At 42.4% G+C, this 18,699-nt stretch overlaps 1 protein-coding gene across 1 annotated transcript; it reads left to right on the top strand.

Moving 5' to 3' along the window:
• The first annotated feature begins 2,330 nt into the window (after window positions 1–2,330).
• Window positions 2,331–8,407, top strand: KRT6A (keratin 6A). Its single transcript, XM_045366516.2, has 9 exons — window positions 2,331–2,939; window positions 3,833–4,047; window positions 4,397–4,457; window positions 4,616–4,711; window positions 4,836–5,000; window positions 5,501–5,626; window positions 7,033–7,253; window positions 7,478–7,512; window positions 7,626–8,407. Exons 1-9 carry the CDS (start codon window positions 2,400–2,402, stop codon window positions 7,859–7,861), a joined length of 1,695 nt encoding a protein of 564 aa, XP_045222451.1. The 5' UTR covers window positions 2,331–2,399; the 3' UTR covers window positions 7,862–8,407.
• The last annotated feature ends 10,292 nt before the right edge of the window (window positions 8,408–18,699 follow it).

The following is an 18,699-nucleotide window of genomic DNA, read 5'->3' as shown; positions in this document are numbered from 1 at the left end:
CCGGGTGGAGCTCTGTCTGTCCCACGCTGCTGCTCAGCAGAGTGGCTGCAAGCTTGCAAATTGCTTTTCTGATCCTGTTGCTCTTCTGCCTTCTGCGGCTCTGTGTGGCCTCTGGGAGCAGGGCAAACCTCTATACATGGCTTCCTAAGTCCTTACTAACGTGGCACAAGCCTGCAATGTTGGTTTTATTTCTCTTACCGTTCTCTAAACCACCTCCTTCCCCCACACACGTACCCTGCACTTGTGTCCCCATTCTTGATGCTTCTTGTGGGCCTCTACGTACAAAATGTCTTCATACTTCCCTATGATAATATTAGCTCACCTTCGGTGAGAAATTATATGCCAGACACCATGCTAAGACCTTCAATTAATTATCTCACTTAAGCCTTACAATAGCACTCTGAGGCCAGTGCTATGTTCACTCCCAGTTTACAGGTGTAAAAACAAGGCACAAAGGGGTTAAGAAAGTGCATAGGGACACCCAGGCGCTTGGTCATCAGCCTGAGCACTCTGACTCCAGAGTCCATGCTCTTAACCGGGGGTTGGCAAATGTTTTCTTTAAAGGGACAAACTGACTATTTTAGGCTTTTCAGGGCATACAATCTCTGTTGCAACTACTTAATTCTGTCATTGTAGCTTGAAAGCAACCGTGGACATTGGACATTGACACAGACATAGGACACTGGGTAAATGCATATAACTCCCACCTGACTTGCCAACACTTCTTACCCATCCTAGCATCATTCATGCCAACCCTAAAGCCTCTATCCCAAGAGAGTGGAGTGGGTCGGAGCACATACCAGAAGGAACACTTCTTTCCCAGAACTGGGTGGAAGCACATTCTTGGTCAACCATTGTGCAACCAGGGTGGAGGGAGGGGAGCTGCTTCCGTTGTCTTGAGAAGGTATCTCATTCTTGCCAGACGCTGAGTTAGCACCTCCTTTAGACAGGGAACACCCTGTTCTCCTGGATGCTGTGTCCCCCCCTCCAAATGTTGGAGAAATGGGACTGCTTTTAAAATAGTAACAAGAGCTTTCCTGAGGCTCTTCTTAGCGTGGGAGTTTGTCCTTCCTCCTACGGTTGCTCATTTATCCATAGGTTCTCACAGAACAAGATTGCCCAGGATTGCTCTCCATTCTCCTCATACACAGTGCTTCATGCATGGACTGGACAAAGTGAAGCTCATTCCTCTCTAAACCAAGCACACTCACCTTTGACGGTCTGCCCACCCTCTCAGAAGGTGCATATGGATTTGAGATTTCAAGCACTGAGATCAGAAATTAAAATGTGGAATTGACATGTTACATCATCACACTTGTAAGGGCACATTTTTATGATTCACTGCTTCCATACGCCCCTCGACTTTCCCTACACACCCCATTCAACGGTCTGACTCTTGATTCTTAAGAAATGTCAAAATCTGTGGGAATAAAAATCCAGTGAATTCCTTAATGATTTTTGTTCCACTCATTTTCAGTTGTTTAAATTAAGCTCTATGTAAATATTCCAAAACAGCAGGGAGAAGGTGTCTATGAATTTCAGCTGGAAAGGCAGATTTACATGAGACTAAGCTCAATGGGAAAGCAAGCACTGGAGAGGGAGGTGCAGACATGGAAAGAAACTCCTTGCAGATGTGAGGTCTCTGGGCACCGTGGGCAATGTCTTCTCCCATTGTCTTAGGTAAACGCCACATGGGCAGGTGATCACACAGCACACAGAGCAAATGCTGCTGCTACAGTGTAAAGACTCAACACCTCTGTCCCTCTTGCCTGACAAAGGAGGGTTAGATCTCCAAAGTAGACCCCATTCCTATGTCCAGGATGCCAGGGAGGACAGCCAGGAGCTCCAGAAGAACTGGTCCAAATGCAATGGAAAAAACACAACAGGCCACTTCTTGCTCAGGCCATCGGGCAAATGCCCATACGCCCTCAGGAAGGATCCCACTCAGTGGGTGAGGCTGGTGCCAGTGGAGGAGAAAACCTGTGTGGGAAGGGGGCACACAGGGAGTGTCTGATGAAGAAGAAGGAGGGGACAATTATCACAGATCAGCTCCTTGTCTCCTTTGTTTGAGGACATGACTAACTCATGACTTCAGTGAATGTATACCCAGGCTTATTGCGTTAGGATCAAGTCAAGGCTGGAAGGCAGGAGAATTTCTCTATGACTAAAGGAAGCCAAAAAGCAATCTTCATATTTCATACCTTTCTAGAAACTGGGTGTGATCTCACTGTTGGTAAAGCCCAGCCCTTCCCAACCTGCAAGCTCACCTTCCAGGACTGGGCCCAGCCCATGCTCTCCATATATAAGCTGCTGCCCGGAGCCTGATTCTTAGTCCTGCTTCTCTTCCCTCTCACCTCCAGCCTCTCACGCTCTCCTCAGCTCTCTCATCTCCTGGAACCATGGCCAGCACATCCACCACCATCAGGAGCCACAGCAGCAGCCGCAGGGGCTTCAGTGCCGGCTCAGCCAGGCTCCCAGGGGTCAGCCGCTCTGGCTTCAGCAGCGTCTCCGTGTCCCGCTCCAGGGGCAGTGGTGGCCTGGGTGGCGCATGTGGAGGAGCTGGCTTTGGCAGCCGCAGCCTGTATGGCCTGGGGGGCTCCAAGAGGATCTCCATTGGAGGGGGCAGCTGTGCCATCGGTGGCGGCTATGGCAGCAGAGCCGGAGGCAGCTATGGCTTTGGTGGCGCCGGGAGTGGATTTGGTTTCGGTGGTGGAGCCGGCATTGGCTTTGGTCTGGGTGGTGGAGCCGGCCTTGCTGGTGGCTTTGGGGGCCCGGGCTTCCCTGTGTGCCCCCCTGGAGGCATCCAAGAGGTCACCGTCAACCAGAGTCTCCTGACTCCCCTCAACCTGCAAATCGACCCCACCATCCAGCGAGTGCGGGCCGAGGAGCGTGAACAGATCAAGACCCTCAACAACAAGTTCGCCTCCTTCATCGACAAGGTGAGCCAGGGCCATGCCCTCCACGGGGCACTTCAGGGTCCCCAGACCAGAGGACCAACACATTCTTGCCAGGGAGACCTAGGAGGGAGGGAGAAGGGGACTCAGTGCAAGTGGCTGCCCGTGCACAGCAGGTATCAGGGATGGGCATCACTCCCACATGGGATCTCCGGATTGGTTCTCACTCCTGCCTAGGGAGAGCCATAGCTTTTCATAACCCTGTAGCACAGATGATGCCATCAGAGAGTGGAGTAGGGTAACTCTTCCCTCTGAAGTATCTAAGAAAATGCCAGGAGTACACGGGCTAGTAAATTACACTCTGTGGTCTGGGTAAGATGAAAAAAAATTGGAAACAAAAAAGGATATTTTGGCTAGATTAAGAAAAAAGAGACTTCAGACACTTACACGTTATGTGGAAATGTTAATTAATCCTCAAAACAAAGAATGACCATAACATCAGGATGTTTCAGAGGAGACACTTGCACAAATGGGTAATGAGACTGGAATCGAATCACTGGGCAACATTTAACACATCTTCTAACTGAGGTCCTATCAGTAATAAAAACTGTGTAAAATTTATCAGATGAATAATATTTTATAACTATGTTTGTGGTTGTGGCTGGGAAAGGAAGGAAAAGACATGTTGAAACTCACTAATATGTTCAGTAACTTAGAGAGTGAGAACATCTCAAAGGTCCGTGGGACAATTTCTCTAGTGAGATTGGTGGGGTGCAAAGGAGAAGGGATTGGGGGAGCAGAGCCCAGCCTGAGCTTCTCTACATGCACTGTAGTAGCCCAGCACCATGGGGACCTCCTGGACCTGCCAGTAAACCAGGTATCAGACACTTTTTCTTCCTTCCTTTGCCTGGAAAATGACCGTCTTGCTTCCCCTCCAGGTGCGGTTCCTGGAGCAGCAGAACAAGGTTCTGGAAACCAAGTGGACCCTGCTGCAGGAGCAGGGCACCAAGACCGTGAGGCAGAACCTGGAGCCATTGTTCGAGCAGTACATCAACAACCTCAGGAGGCAGCTGGACAGCATCGTTGGGGAACGGGGCCGCCTGGACTCGGAGCTCAGAGGCATGCAGGACCTGGTGGAGGACTTCAAGAACAAGTGAGTTAAATAGGAGAAATGGACTCAATTTCCTGCAGCACACACTTCAAGACCATTGGGTGACCAGGGCCAGATGGGGGTGGCATTCCTAACAACCCATGTCCATGGAAACGGAAAGCACAAATTAGTCCCTAGGAGCAAACCTGCAAGAACCACAAATGGCTATGAGAGGATGGCGAGATTAAAGAAGTGACAAATTTAGGAGAAGCAAAAATCGTCCCTTAGGTGCTCTGTGGCAGGAAAGCTCAATTAGAATATATTCCATTTTGGAAAATGTTGGATCCCAGGCTGCTTTTCTGTTTCATCCTACCCACTGGCTCTAATATATTCCATGCCTTCCTTCCTGCAGATATGAGGATGAAATCAACAAGCGCACAGCAGCAGAGAATGAATTTGTGACTCTGAAGAAGGTGAGCAGATGAAGTCAGGGGTTCAAATTCACTTAGAAGGACAGAAGTGGTTCTGTGTCATCACTCACCTGGGAGAGGAGAATCAGTAGGGGGACTAGAAGATGGGTAGATTGGGAAGCTGCGCTCAGGTAACTCCAGGTTGTTGGCTCTTTCCCCAGGACGTGGATGCTGCCTACATGAACAAGGTTGAACTGCAAGCCAAGGCAGACACTCTCACAGACGAGATCAACTTCCTGAGAGCCTTGTATGAAGCAGTAAGCATCTCCACCATCCTTCTGTTTACTCTGATGGGGTCTGCAAAGGGGAGAAGATGTATAGGGCTGGGTATCTCTGTAAATGTCAGAAGTGAAGTTGATCTTATGACCTTCTGTTCTGCAGGAGCTGTCCCAGATGCAGACCCACATCTCAGACACATCCGTGGTGCTGTCCATGGACAACAACCGCAACCTGGACCTGGACAGCATCATCGCTGAGGTCAAGGCCCAATACGAGGAGATTGCTCAGAGGAGCCGGGCTGAGGCCGAGTCCTGGTACCAGACCAAGGTGAGCAGAGGGTGGGCAGCCGCTGAGGAATCCCTGTGTCCAGCCCTGAATGCCAGAGAACTGCAGACTTCATTGGGGACATCCCCTTACAGGAAGCCAGGGTCCTCTCACAGGACGTGCACCTGCACTATTAGAGTAGACATTTGCGAAACTTATCCCAAGTCAAGGAGGAAAACGAGCCCAATGCAGGAGGAAAACTACCATAGGGAAGGACCTAGTCATCTCTGCCTTTAGCTTCATCCTGATTGCTGACTTTTAGAAAATGGTACAGAAAATTTCTACTCCCTAAAGAAACTAAGCAGGCAATGGTGCCATAATGAGGATGGTCTGTGACTCCAGTGTTTAGTATCCACCCACCACATAACATCAGCTTTTCCTCAAGTTCCTTGGGGAGAAGCCATTAGGTTCACTTCATGACATGCATGATACACAAGTGAAAGTCATCGCTAGCCAGGTAAGAACCCGTAGACACTGTCTCTCTCTCCACCTCTGGACTGCAGTACGAGGAGCTGCAGATCACAGCGGGCAGACATGGGGACGACCTGCGCAACACCAAGCAGGAGATTGCTGAGATCAACCGCATGATCCAGAGGCTGAGATCTGAGATCGACCACGTCAAGAAGCAGGTAAGGTGAAGGGCAATGGAGGACCGAAGCATTTTCTTGTCATTTCCTCAGGCAGTCATCAGCCATTATATTAGGGAAAATCCCCCTGGAACTAATGAAAACCAGGGAGAGGAGACTATCAGTTCCTACCCTTAGTGGGTACCCACTGGTTAGGAGACACGGATCCTACCTAGGGCATGACACAAACAGGTGAGAGAACCAGTCAGGGTGCTCAGAGCTGCAAAAACATGGTTTACATCAGGAGTGTCCAATCTTTTGGCTTCCCTGGGTCACAGTGGAATAAGAAGAACTATCTTGGGCCACACATAAAATACACTAATACAAACAATAGCTGATAAACTAAAACAAAACAAAAAACGTACAGTCTTGTCTGTTGGCTCATGCCTGTAATCCCAGCACTTTGGGAGGCTGAGGCTAGTGGATCATGAGGTCAGGAGTGAGAGACAAGCCTGACCAACATGGTGAAACACTGCCTCTATTCAAAATACAAAAAAATTAGCCAGGCATGGTGGAACGTGCCTGTAGTCCCAGCTACTCAGGAGGCTGAGGCAGGAGAATCGCTTGAGCCGCAGAGGCGGAGGTTGCAGTGAGCCGGTATCACGCCACTACACTCCAGCCTTGGTGACAGAGCAAAACTCTGTCTCAAAAAGAAAAAGAAAAAGAAAAAAACTCTCATAATGTATTAAGAAAGTTTAAGTATTTGTGTTGGGCTGTATTTAAAACCATCCTGGGCTGCATGTGGCCCGTGGGCTATAGGTTGGACAAGCTTGGAAGGAATTGGATGTATTTCCATAGGAAGACTGACTTGGAAACTGCAAAGGAACAAATTGAAAAAGAAAAGGGCAGGTAAGAAAGCACAAGGAACGTTGTTTTAAATCTGCTCGAGACTCAAGAAAAAAGAGAGAGTAGAGGAAGGGCGAAGGACAAAAAAGTGTTACCCAAGTAGATGAGAGATTCTGAGTGGGAGGAAGGCAAGGTCTCAGCAGTCTTATATGAAGACTCATCACCTCACTTCAGGATGGTCTTAATTTCGTGTATGTTAGTGTGGCATCTATATGAGGTAATCATAAGTGGTCTTGATTTGACTGTGGAGGCAACAATCCAAACAAACCAGCAGGTCCATTTCTTCCAGTGCCTATGTCCACTGCAGTGTCTCCCAGTAGTAAATATCCACATTCTCCCGCAGAGTCGTTCACAAAAAGGGTTATGAGTTTTGTTTTTTTTTTTCAAATGAACCAGACTGGACAAAAACTGTAAAATAAAAAAACAATAGACAGGAAGAGTCAGAGCTCATTCACCATCAATTCTGGGCCCCTGAGCCCTTCTTCACTAGAAAAGAACCAGCCAGGTTTAGTCTCCTCTGAAAGACTGGATGATAAGTTCCTTCTATTTCTTTCCTCTTCCAGTGTGCCAGCCTGCAGGCCGCCATTGCTGATGCTGAGCAGCGTGGGGAAATGGCACTCAAGGATGCCAAGAACAAGCTGGAAGGGCTGGAGGATGCCCTGCAGAAGGCCAAGCAGGACCTGGCCCGGCTGCTGAAGGAGTACCAGGAGTTGATGAACGTGAAGCTGGCCCTGGACGTGGAGATTGCCACCTACCGCAAGCTGCTGGAGGGCGAGGAGTGCAGGTGGGTAACTGACGCGGCTTCCTCCAACAGTTGAGTCCATCTTCAAGGTGCCTGGCACTGAGCACAACTCTAGGGTGCACTGCCCATGGCCATAATTGCTTTTCTTGAGAGAAAACTAAAAGAGCTGTTTCCCATGGACTCTTCTACACACCGAGGCTGCCCACACTGGTCCAGGGAAAGAAGGGCTCTCTGAGGTCTCACCCTCCCTGTGTTCCTCTCCACAGGCTGAATGGCGAAGGCGTTGGACAAGTCAACATCTGTAAGTACCTTTGCTTGCCTTCCTCCCCTGCCCTTGCACTCTTCTGACTGGGCTCAGGCTGACAAGATGAGCTCACCGTGGCTTCTTGTGCCCTTGTCCCCTCCCCACCACAGCTGTGGTACAATCCACCGTCTCCAGTGGCTATGGCGGTGCCAGTGGTGTCGGCAGTGGCTTAGGCCTGGGTGGAGGAAGCAGCTACTCCTATGGCAGTGGTCTTGGCGTTGGAGGTGGCTTCAGTTCCAGCAGCGGCAGAGCCATTGGGGGTGGCCTCAGCTCTGTTGGAGGCGGCAGTTCCACCATCAAGTACACCACCACCTCCTCCTCCAGCAGGAAGAGCTACAAGCACTGAAGTGCTGCCACCAGCTCTCAGTCCCACAGTTCTCAGGCCCCTCTCTGGCTGCAGAGCCCTCTCCTCAGGCTGCCTGTCCTCTCGTGGCCTCCAGTCTCCCCTGCTCTCCCAGGTAGAGCTGGGGATGGATGCTTAGTGCCCTCACTTCTCTCTGTCTATACCAGCCCCATTTGAGCACCCATTGCTCACCATCAGATCAACCTCTGATTTTACATCATGATGTAATCACCACTGGAGCTTCATTTTGTTACTAAATTATTAATTTCTTGCCTCCGGTGTTCTATCTCTGAGGCTGAGCATGATAAGAAAATGATATCTGATCCTTTTCATTGCAGAAAATTGCCTGGGGCTTATTTCAGAACAACTTCCACTTACTTTTCACTGGTTCCCAAACTCTCTTCCTTGCAAGTTTGTGAACCCACACCCCTGCAGTATCCATGAAAGCACAAGTGACTAGTCCTATGATGTACAAAGCCTGTATCTCTGTGATAATTTCTGTGCTGTTCGCTCTTTGCAATCGCTAAATAAAGCAGATTTAGAATACAATGTATTCTTTTACTTTGCCTTGCTTTGGGACCCAAGTTTTGGGCTTAAACTTTTTTATCAGATAAATGAATATTTATTTTTAAAAGATAATCCATTCTTTATATACATAACTCACCTCCTTTAGAGAGGGTCATCAAACTTCAGCTTAGTATCGTGACATTTGGAGTGTGTTTCTAGATTAAATTCCATCTAAACTTTTGGCAAATGGAGTGGGAGGCATCTGGTCCACCAGTATTATCCACTCTAACTGTCCATACTAGGAACTAGCATCCCATTCCCTCTGCCTTGGTTTCCAGGATCACTTTTCCCCTTATGCCAGGGCTCAGCCTAATTGTCCAGTTAAGAAACATATTCTTGGCCAACTAGAGCAAGTCATTTGACAAAAGAATCAGATATGTGATTAATCATTATAATTGCCCTCATGAGCAAGAAACTTGCCTGACAACATGTATCAAGCATAATTAAAATGTGCACACACTGAACTGTAATTGTACTTCTAGAAATGTATCCTGAGGAAATAGAACAAATTCAGAAAGGTGTACGCACATGGATGTGCATCACAAGAATCTTCACAACAGGGAAAAGTTGGAGACATTCAAGCTCAAAGACTCAGGCCAAAACTCCCAGCTGCTTATTCCCTGAAGAGTGAAGACAGTAGAAGAGGAAAATTTTCTTCTTCTCATAGGAGAAGGCTCTGATAGAGATCCACAGATATTGGGCCTAAGGCTCTGATAGAGATCCTAAGAAACTAAATCCATGTTGCTCAGAAGAGAAGGTCCTATTCCTCTCTTTGGTGTGAACTCTCCTGGTTTAACTTCTATGAATGGGGAAGGGAAAACTCAGAATGAGGTTCAAGGTTGGTCTATTGACTTGTCCTGTCTCAGGGCCACTTCAGTCCTTGTTGCCTCCATGAGTGACAATTATCTTCCTAACTCTAAGATTCTCATATCACTGAAGAAATTTACTTGGATTGTACTGGTGTTTCTGGATCCTGCTGTATTGGTATCCAACAGTGTTCATCTCCAAAAGTTCCCCCAGCAATATGGGAAGCTTCTCACACTGGCACTTCCTCACATTCTCTCCAGAACTTTCCTGACAGCAGAAAGGTGAAGACTGACTTCCAAAATCTAAGCACTCTTACCACATATATATGTATCATTGAGAAATAATGAAAAAGAAAATAATTGACAAGAAAAATTATCTAGAATATAGCAATACAGCAAAAGGAAGTTACAAATTATCCATATAGGTTTAAATAAAATTAAAATCTTATGGCGCATGGACATTAAAAATGCAATAAAGAAATACTACAAACAACTCTATCGGAAATTTGATAGCTTAGTTTGAGAAGAATTGTTACTAATTCTTCTTTAAATGTTCAGTATAATTCAGTAGTAAGGCCATCTGCTCCTAGGTTTTTCTTTGTTAGAACACTTTTTATTACTGATTCAACCTCATTACCTATTATTGATCTGTTCAGGTTTTCTAATTCTTCTTGGTTCAATCTTGGTAGGTGTTTGTGTCCAGGAATTTACCCATTTCCTCTAGGTTTTCAAATTTATTGGCATATAGTTGTTCGTAAGTAGTCACTAGTGATCCTTTGTATTTCTGTGTTATCCATTGTGACGTCTCCTTTTTCATTTCCGATTTTATTTGCGTCGTCTCTTTTTTCTTAGTCTAGTTAATAGTTTGTCAGTTTTGTTTATCAGCTTTTTGTTTCCTTGATCTTTGGTATTTTTTAATCTCATTTTGGTTTATTTCTGCTCTGATCTTTATTATTTATTTCCTTCTACTAATTTTTGGTTTGGTTCATTCTTGTTTTTCTGGTTCCTCGAGGTACAACATTAGGTTGTTTATTGGAAACCTTTCTAGTTTTTTGATGTAGGCACTTATTGCTATAAACTTGTCTCTATATTAACTCTTCTCAACCTATTCCAAAAAAATTGAAGCAGAGGAAATTCTTCCTAACTCATTCTACAAGGCCAGTATAATCCTGATATCAAAACCAGATAAGGACACAACATGGAAAAGAAAATTAAAGGCCAATATCCCTGATGAACACAGAGGCAAAAGTTCTCAACAAAATACTAGCATACCAAATCCAACAACACATCAAAAAGAGAATACACCATAATCAAGTGGCATTTATCCCAGAAATGCAAAGATGGTTCAACATATGATTAAATGTCATACATCACATTAATAGAATGGACAGAAGCCGTATGATCACCTCAACAGATACAGAGAAACTTTTGATAAAATTCAACATCCCTTCACAATAAAAACTCTTAATAAATTAGGTATAGAAGGAAAGTATCTCAATATAATAAAGTCCATATAGGACAAACCCATAGCTAACATTTTACTAAACAAGGAAAAGCTGAACGTTTTTCCTCTAAGAACTGGAACAAGACAAGGATGTCCTCTCACCACTTTCATGCAACATAGTATTGGAAGTCCTAACTAGAGCAATTAGGCAACAAAAAGAAATAAAGGGCATCCAAACTGGAAAGGAGGAAGTCAAATTTTCCCTGTTTGCAGATGACATAATATTTTATATAGAGAAACGTAAAGACTACAAAAATGCTTAGAATTGATAAACAAATTCAGTAAAGTTGCAGGATACAAAATTAATAAACAAATACCAGTAGCATTTCTAAACCCAAAAACAAAGCTAGCTAAAAAAAATCAAGAAGGCAATCCCATTTACGATAACTATAAAAATGAAATAAAATTTCCAGGAATAAATTTAACCAAGAAGGTGAGAAACTTCTGCAAGGAAAACCACAAAACTCTGATGAAATAAACTGAAGAACATACATACAAATGGAAAGATATCCCATGCTCATGGATTGGAAAAATTAATATTGTTAAAATGACAATACTACCCAAAGCAATCTACAGATTAATGCAATCCCTGTCAAAATATCAATGAAGTTCTTTACAGAAATAGAAAAGAAATTCTAAAATTTGTATGGAACCACAAAAGACCACCACCCGATGCCCAATAACCAAAGCAATCCTGATCAAAAAGAGCAAAGCTGAAGTTATTATACTACAAGATGTTAAAATATATCACAAAGCTGTAGTAAGAAAAATAGCATGATACTGGCATAAAAACAGACACAGAGATCAATGGAACAGAATAGAGAACCCAGGAAATAATCTACATATCTATAGCCAACGGATTTTCGACTAAGTTTTCAACAACACTTGTTAGGGATAAAAAAAACCTTTTCAATAAATGGTGCTGGGAAAACTGAATATCCATATGCAAAAGAATGAAACTAGAGTCCTACCTCTCATTTTATATAAAAATCAACTCAAAATGAATGAAAGAGCTAAATGTAAGACCCAAAATGATAAAACTACAGAAGAAAACATAAGGGAATCACTTCAGAACATTGGTCTGGGAAATATTTTATAAATAAGACCTCAAAGGCACAGGCAATGAAAGCAAAAATAAACAAATGGGATTGTATAAAACTGAAAAGCTTCTGTACTGCAGAAGAAACAATCAACAGAGTGAAAAGACAACCTACAGAATGAGACTAAAATATTTGTTGAGTCTTCATCCAACAGTATCCAGAATATATAAGGAACTCAAACATCTCAACAGCAAAACAGCAAACAATTCAATTTAAAAATTGGCAAGTGATCTGAACAGACATTTATCTAAAGAAGACATACGAATGGCAAACAAACATATGATAAAATGTTCGACATCACTAATCATCAGGGAAATGCAAATCAAAACTACAATGAGCTATCATCTCACCCCAGTTAGGATGGTTATTATCAAAAAGACAAAAAAAAAAAAAAAAAAAAAAAAAAAAAAAAAAAAGCTGACAAGGATGCAGAGAAAAGAAAACTCTCATACATTGCTGGTGAGAATGTAAACTACCACAGCAACTATGGAGAACAGTATGGAGGCTCCCAAAACACTACGAATAGAACTACTATATGATCCAGCAATCTCACTACTGAGAATTTATCCAAAGGAAAGGAAATCATGATATCAAAGAGATATTTGAACCTCATGTTTATTGCAGCACTATTCACAATAGTCAAGATACAGAATCAACCTAGGTGTCCAACAACAGATGAATGGATAAAGAAAATGTGGTATATACACACTATGGAATACTATTCAGCCATAATAAAGAGTGAAATCTTGTCATTCATGGCAACATGAATGGAACTGGAAGATATTATCTTAAGTGAAATAAGCCAGGGACAGAAAGTTAAACACCACACATTCTTGCTCATATGTGGAAGCTTAAAAAACTTGATCTTAGAAAAGTGAAAAGTAGGACAGAGGATACTAGAGGATAGGAAGGGTAGGAGGAAGGGTGGGATAGAGACAGATTTGTTAAAAGAGGTAAAATTATAGCTACTTTGGAGGAATAAGTTCTAGTGTTCTATATCACTGTAGGATGACTATAGTTGACAATGTATCTAGTTTCAAACAGCTGGAAGGAGGATATTGAAAGTTCTCAACACAAAGAAATGCTAAATGTTTGAAACAATAGATATGCTAATTACCTGATCTGATCACTATATATTATATGCATAGAAATATCACTATGTACCTCATGAAGATGTACAATTATTATTCATCTATTAAAATTAAAATTTTAAAGGACTTTCATGTTATAAACAACTTGTAAACTTAGATTAAATGGGCTAAATCTTGAAGACACAAAATACCAAATATCTCACAAGGATAAACTGACAATCAGAATATCCATATATCTATCAGATAAATTGAAACAATAATATATAACCTTTCAATAAAGAAAGGATTGGGATATTTTCATTGGTTCACTCTAGGAGCATTTAAAAACTGAGATGACAACAATACTCTACAATCTCTCTCAGAAAATAGAAACAAGGCAGCACTTTCTAATTCATTATATGGAGGCCGGTATAACACTTACATTAAAACTAGATAAAGACATTTCAAGAAAGAAAACCTACAGATCAATACCTATTATAAACATAGACACAAAAATGTTCAAGAAAATATTACCAAAATGAATCCAACCAAGTATATAAAGAATTATATAATACGAACAAGTGGGATTTATTTCAGATATGTAAGCCTAGTTTAACATTGAAAATCAATCAATGCAATTCACTACATCAAAGGAACAAAGAAGGAGAATCAAGTGATTATAACAATTGATGCAAAAAAGGTATAAAACACAACCTAACACTCATTCAAGTTAAAAAAAAATTAACTCTCAGAAAGTAAAGAATAGGGACAACTTCCTAAACTTGGGAAAGAATGTCTAGAGAAATTCCACAGCTAATAACATCACACTTAATGGTGAGAGACTGGACCCTTTTCCCCTAGACTAAGAACAAGGCGAGCATGTCCTCTCCCACTGTTACTCATAATGTACTGGAAGTCTAACTAGAGCAAGAAGATGTGAAAAAGAAATAAAAGTTAGACAGAAATGAAAAAATAAAACTGTCTTTATTCTCATATGACATTATAATCTACGTAGAAAATTCTAAAGAATCTGCCAAAAACTTCCAGGAAATAATCAGCAAAGATGGCAAAACTGCATTCAAAAAGGTTACTATAAAAAGTAAGTACATTCTTTGCTTTTTTGGTTTTGTTTCAATTTTGTTTTTGTTTTGAGACAGAGTTTTGTTCTATTATCCAAGCTAGAGTGCAGTGGCATGATCACAGCTCACTGTAGCTTTGACCTCCCTGGTTCAAGTGAGCCTCCCACCTTAGCCACACAAGTAGCTGGGACTACAGGTGCATGCCAACATGCATGGCTGATTTTTTGTATTTATTGTATAGATGGGATTTCACCATATTGCCCAGGCTGGTTTTGAACTATGGGGCTCAAGCAATATACCTGTCTCGGTCTCCCAAAGTGTTGGGATTACAGGTGTGAGCCACTACACCTGGCCAAAAAGTAAGTACATTCTTATATACCAGCAATAAAGAACTGAAATTTGAAATTAAAGATCAATATTATTCACAATAGCACAATTAGATTAAGTACTTAGGCATAAATCTGACAAAATATATAGAAAAGAAGCTGTAGGTAGAAACTACTAAATAATGATTAAAGAAATCTAAGAGGTAAATAAATGAAGGAGTATTACATATTCAATATTATTAATTGAATTGACTCAATATTATTAAGCTGTCAATGCTTTCTAACTTGATGTATAGATTTAACATAATTTCAGTAAAAATCCTAGCAGGCTAGTTTCAACAAACTGAATAAAGATTGTATGTGAAGAAAATAGATCTTTGCAATGTGAATAAGTGAAACAACTGTAGTGATGAAATAATGATATACATTTGCCAAAACCCACAAATTTTTTGTTTTAAAATTAATATTATTTTAATTGAAAAAGTAAGAATATACATTTATGAAGTTCAATATGATGTTTACATATGTGTATACACAGACACACACACAATGTGGAGTGATTAAAACAGGCAAATTAGCATCTCATGTCATTTTTTGTAGGGTGAAATATTTGAAATTTACCCTTCTAGTTATTTTGAGATGTGCAGTATGTTATTACTATGGTCACCCTGCTGTGAAACAGATCTCAAGACTTATTCCTCCTGTCTAATTGACCCTTTGACAAAGCTTGTACCATTTGTACCCTTTGACCCAGTCTCCAGTAACCATCATTCTATTCTCTAGACCTTTGACCCAGTCTCTAGTAATTATCGTTCTGTTCTCTATTTCCATGAAATTTGACTTTTTAAGATTTCACATGTAAGTGTGGTCATGTGGTATTCCTATACCTGCCTTTTTTCATTTACCATGATGTCCTCCATCATGTCTTTTGTATTAGTCCATTCTTATCCTGCTTTGAAGAAATATCCAAGACTGAGAAATTCATAAAGAAAAGGGATTTAATTGACTCACAGTTCTGCATGGCTGGGGAGGCCTCAGGAAACTTACAATCATGGTGTAACGCACCTTTTCACAGAGTAGCAGGAGAGAGAATGAGTGCAAGCAGAGGAAATGCCAGATGCTTATAAAACCATCAGATCTCATGAGAACTCACTCACTGTTATGAGAACAGTATGGGGGAAACTGCCCCCACGATCCAATCACTTCCCACTGAGTCCCTCCCACAATACGTGGGGATTATGGGAACTACAATTCAAGATGAGATTTGGGTAGGGACACAACCAAACCATATAATTCCACCCCTGGTTCCTCCCAAATCTCAGGTCCTCATATTTCAAAACACGATCATGTCTTCCCAAAAGTCCCCCAAATTCTAAACTCATTCCAGCATTAATGCAAAAGTACAAGTCCAAAGTCTCATCTGAGACAAGACAAGTCCCTTCCACCTGTGAGCTGGTAAAAATCAAACACAAGTTAGTTCCTTCCAAGATACAATGGGAGTATAGGCATTGGGTAAATACACCTATTCTAAGTGGGAAAAAATGGCCAAAACAAAGGGGCTACAGGCCCCATGCAAGCCCAGAATCCAATAGGGCAGTCATTAAACTTTTAAGTTCCAAAATGTTCTCCTTTGACTCCATGTCTCACATCCACGTCACACTGATGCAAGAAGTGGGCTACCATGGCCTTGGGAAGCTCTGCCCCTGTGGCTTTGCAGGGTACAGCCTCTCCTCCTGGCTGCTTTCACAGGCTAGCATTGAGTGCCTGTGGCTTTTCCAAGCACACAGTACAAGCTGTCAGTGGATCTATCATTCTCAGGTCTGGAGGACAGTGGCCTGCTTCTGACAGCCCCACTAGGCAGTACCCCAGTGGGGACTCTGTATTGGGGCTCCAACCCCATATTTCCCTTCCACACTGCCCAGGCAGAGATTCTCCATGAGGGCTTCACCCCTATAGCTAATTTCTGCCTGGACATCCAGGCATTTCCATACACCCTCTGAAATCTAGGCAGAGGTTCCCAAACCTTAATTTTTGACTTCTGTGAACTCACAGGCTCAACATCACATGGAAGCCACCAAGGCTTGGTGCTTGCATCCTCTGAGGCAATGGCCTGAGTTGTACCTTGACCTTTTTTAACCACAGCTGGAGCTGAAGCAGTTGGGATGCAAGGCACCATGTTCCAAGGCTGTATAGAGCAGGGGGGCCCTGGGCCCAGTCCAGGAAACCATTTTTCCCTCCTAGGCCTCTGGGCCTGTGATGGAAGGGGCTGCTGTGAAGGTCTCTGTCATGCTCTGGAGACATTTCCCCAATTGTCTTGATGATTAACTTTCACCTTCTTGTCACTTATGCAAATTTCTGTAGAGGGCTTGAATTTCTCCCCATAAAATGGGTTTTTCTCTTCTGCTGCATCATCAGGCTGCAAAATTTCCAAACTTTTATTCTCTGTCACCTCTTGAATGCTTTGCTGCTTAAAAATTTCTTCCACCAGATACCCTAAATCATCTCTCTCAAGTTTAAAGTTCCACAAATCTCTAGGGCAGGGTCAAAATGCCTCCAGTCTCTTTGTGAAACATAGCAAGAGGGACCTTTACTCTAGTTCCCAACAAGGTCCTCATCTTTATCTGAGACCACCTCAGCCTGTACTTAATTGTTCATATCACTGTCAGTAGTTTGATTAAAGCCATTCAACAAGTCCCTAGAAAGTTCCAAACTTTCCCACATTTTTGTGTCTTCTCAGCCCTCCAAACTGTTCCAACCTCTGCCTGTTACCCAGTTCCAAAATCACTTCCACATTTTCAGGTATCTTTATAGCAGCAACCCACTTTCTGTGGTAACAATTTACTGTATTAGTCCTTTCTTTTGCTGCTATGAAGAAATATCTGAGACTGGGTAATTCATAAAAAAAGAGGTTTAATTGACTCACAGTTCTGCATGGCTAGGGGGTTCTCAGGAAACTTGCAATCAGAGGCACCTCTTCACAGGGCAGAAGGAGAGTGAATGAGTGCAAGCAGGGGAAATGTTAGATGCTTATAAAACCATCAGATCTCATGAGACTCACTCACTATCTTGAGAAGAGCATCGGGGAAGCATCAACTCCCATGATCCAATCACTTCCCACTGAGTCCCTTCCATGACAAATGGGGATTATGAAAACTACAATTCAAGATGTGAGTTGGTTGGGGACTCAGCCACACCATATTATCTTTATTTCTTAGAGCAGTTTTAGGTTCACAACCAAATAGTCCAGAAGATACAAAGATTTAGCATATATCTCCTGCCCATACAAATTCAGAGCTTCACCCATTCACAACACCAAACAGAGAAGTATATTTTTTGCAACCAATGAATCTACATTGGCATGCCATTATTATCCAAAGTTCATAGTTTACATTAGGGTTCATTCTTAGTGTTGTACATCTTGTGGATTTTGAACAACGTATTATGACATTTATCTACCATTATTATATCATACAGATTAGTTTTGATCTTAGTGTTGTACATTTTATGGATTTTGAACAATGTATTATGACATTTAGCTACCATTATTGTATCATACAGGTTAGTTTCACTACCCTGAAAATCCTCTATTCTAAGCGTATTCATTCTTCCTTCCCCACGAACAGCCAATAATCTTTTTACTGTCCTCATAGTTGTGCCTAAAGTATGCCATCTAGCAGGAATCATACAATACGTAGCCTTTTCAGATTGGCTTTTTTCACTTGGTAACATGCATCTAAATTTCCTACATGTCTTTTCATGGCTTGACAGCTCATTTCTTTTTAGCGTTGAATATTCCATTGTCTTGATAGGCCACAGTTTGTTTACTATCCACCTACTAAAAGACATATTGATTGCTTCCTAGTGTGAACCCCAAATATCTGAGACAGGTCTCAGTCAATGTAGGAAGTTTTTTTTTTTTTTTTGCCAAAGTTAAGGATGTGCACCATGACACAGCCTCAGGAGGTCCTGACAACATGTGCCCAAGATGGTTGGGGAACAGCTTGGTTTTATACATTTTAGGGAGACATGAGACATCAATCAATATAAGACGGTACATTGGTTCAGTCTGAAACATGGGACAACTTGAAGCTGGGAGGGAGGCTTCCAGGTTATAGGTAGCTAAGAGACAAACAGTTGCATTCTTTTGAGTTTCTCATTGGTCTTTCCAAAGGAAGCAATCAGATATGCGTCTATCTCAGTGAATACAGATGGTTGACTCTGAATAGAATGGGAGGCAGGTTCCCTAAGCAGTTCCCAGCTTGACTTTTCCCTTTAGCTTAGTGATTTGGGGATCCCAAGATTTATTTTCCTTTCACACTAGTTTGGGCAATTGGTAATAAAGCTACTATAAATATCTGTGTGTTCGTCCTTTCTCTCACTGCTATAAAG

The sequence above is a fragment of the Macaca fascicularis genome, chromosome 11 (genome assembly GCF_037993035.2).
Source record: "Macaca fascicularis isolate 582-1 chromosome 11, T2T-MFA8v1.1".
Classification (NCBI taxonomy): Eukaryota; Metazoa; Chordata; class Mammalia; order Primates; family Cercopithecidae; genus Macaca; species Macaca fascicularis.
Note: the sequence above shows the minus strand (reverse complement) of the source record. Positions and strands in the feature narration are given on the sequence as shown.

Coding starts and splice junctions, on each gene's coding strand:
- KRT6A (XM_045366516.2), top strand. CDS start 2,400: ATGGCCAGCACATCCACCACCATCAGGAGCCACAGCAGCAGCCGCAGG. Junction 4,712..4,835: donor TGAGAGCCTTGTATGAAGCA/GTAAGCATCTCC, acceptor TCTGTTCTGCAG/GAGCTGTCCCAGATGCAGAC. Junction 7,513..7,625: donor CGTTGGACAAGTCAACATCT/GTAAGTACCTTT, acceptor TCCCCACCACAG/CTGTGGTACAATCCACCGTC.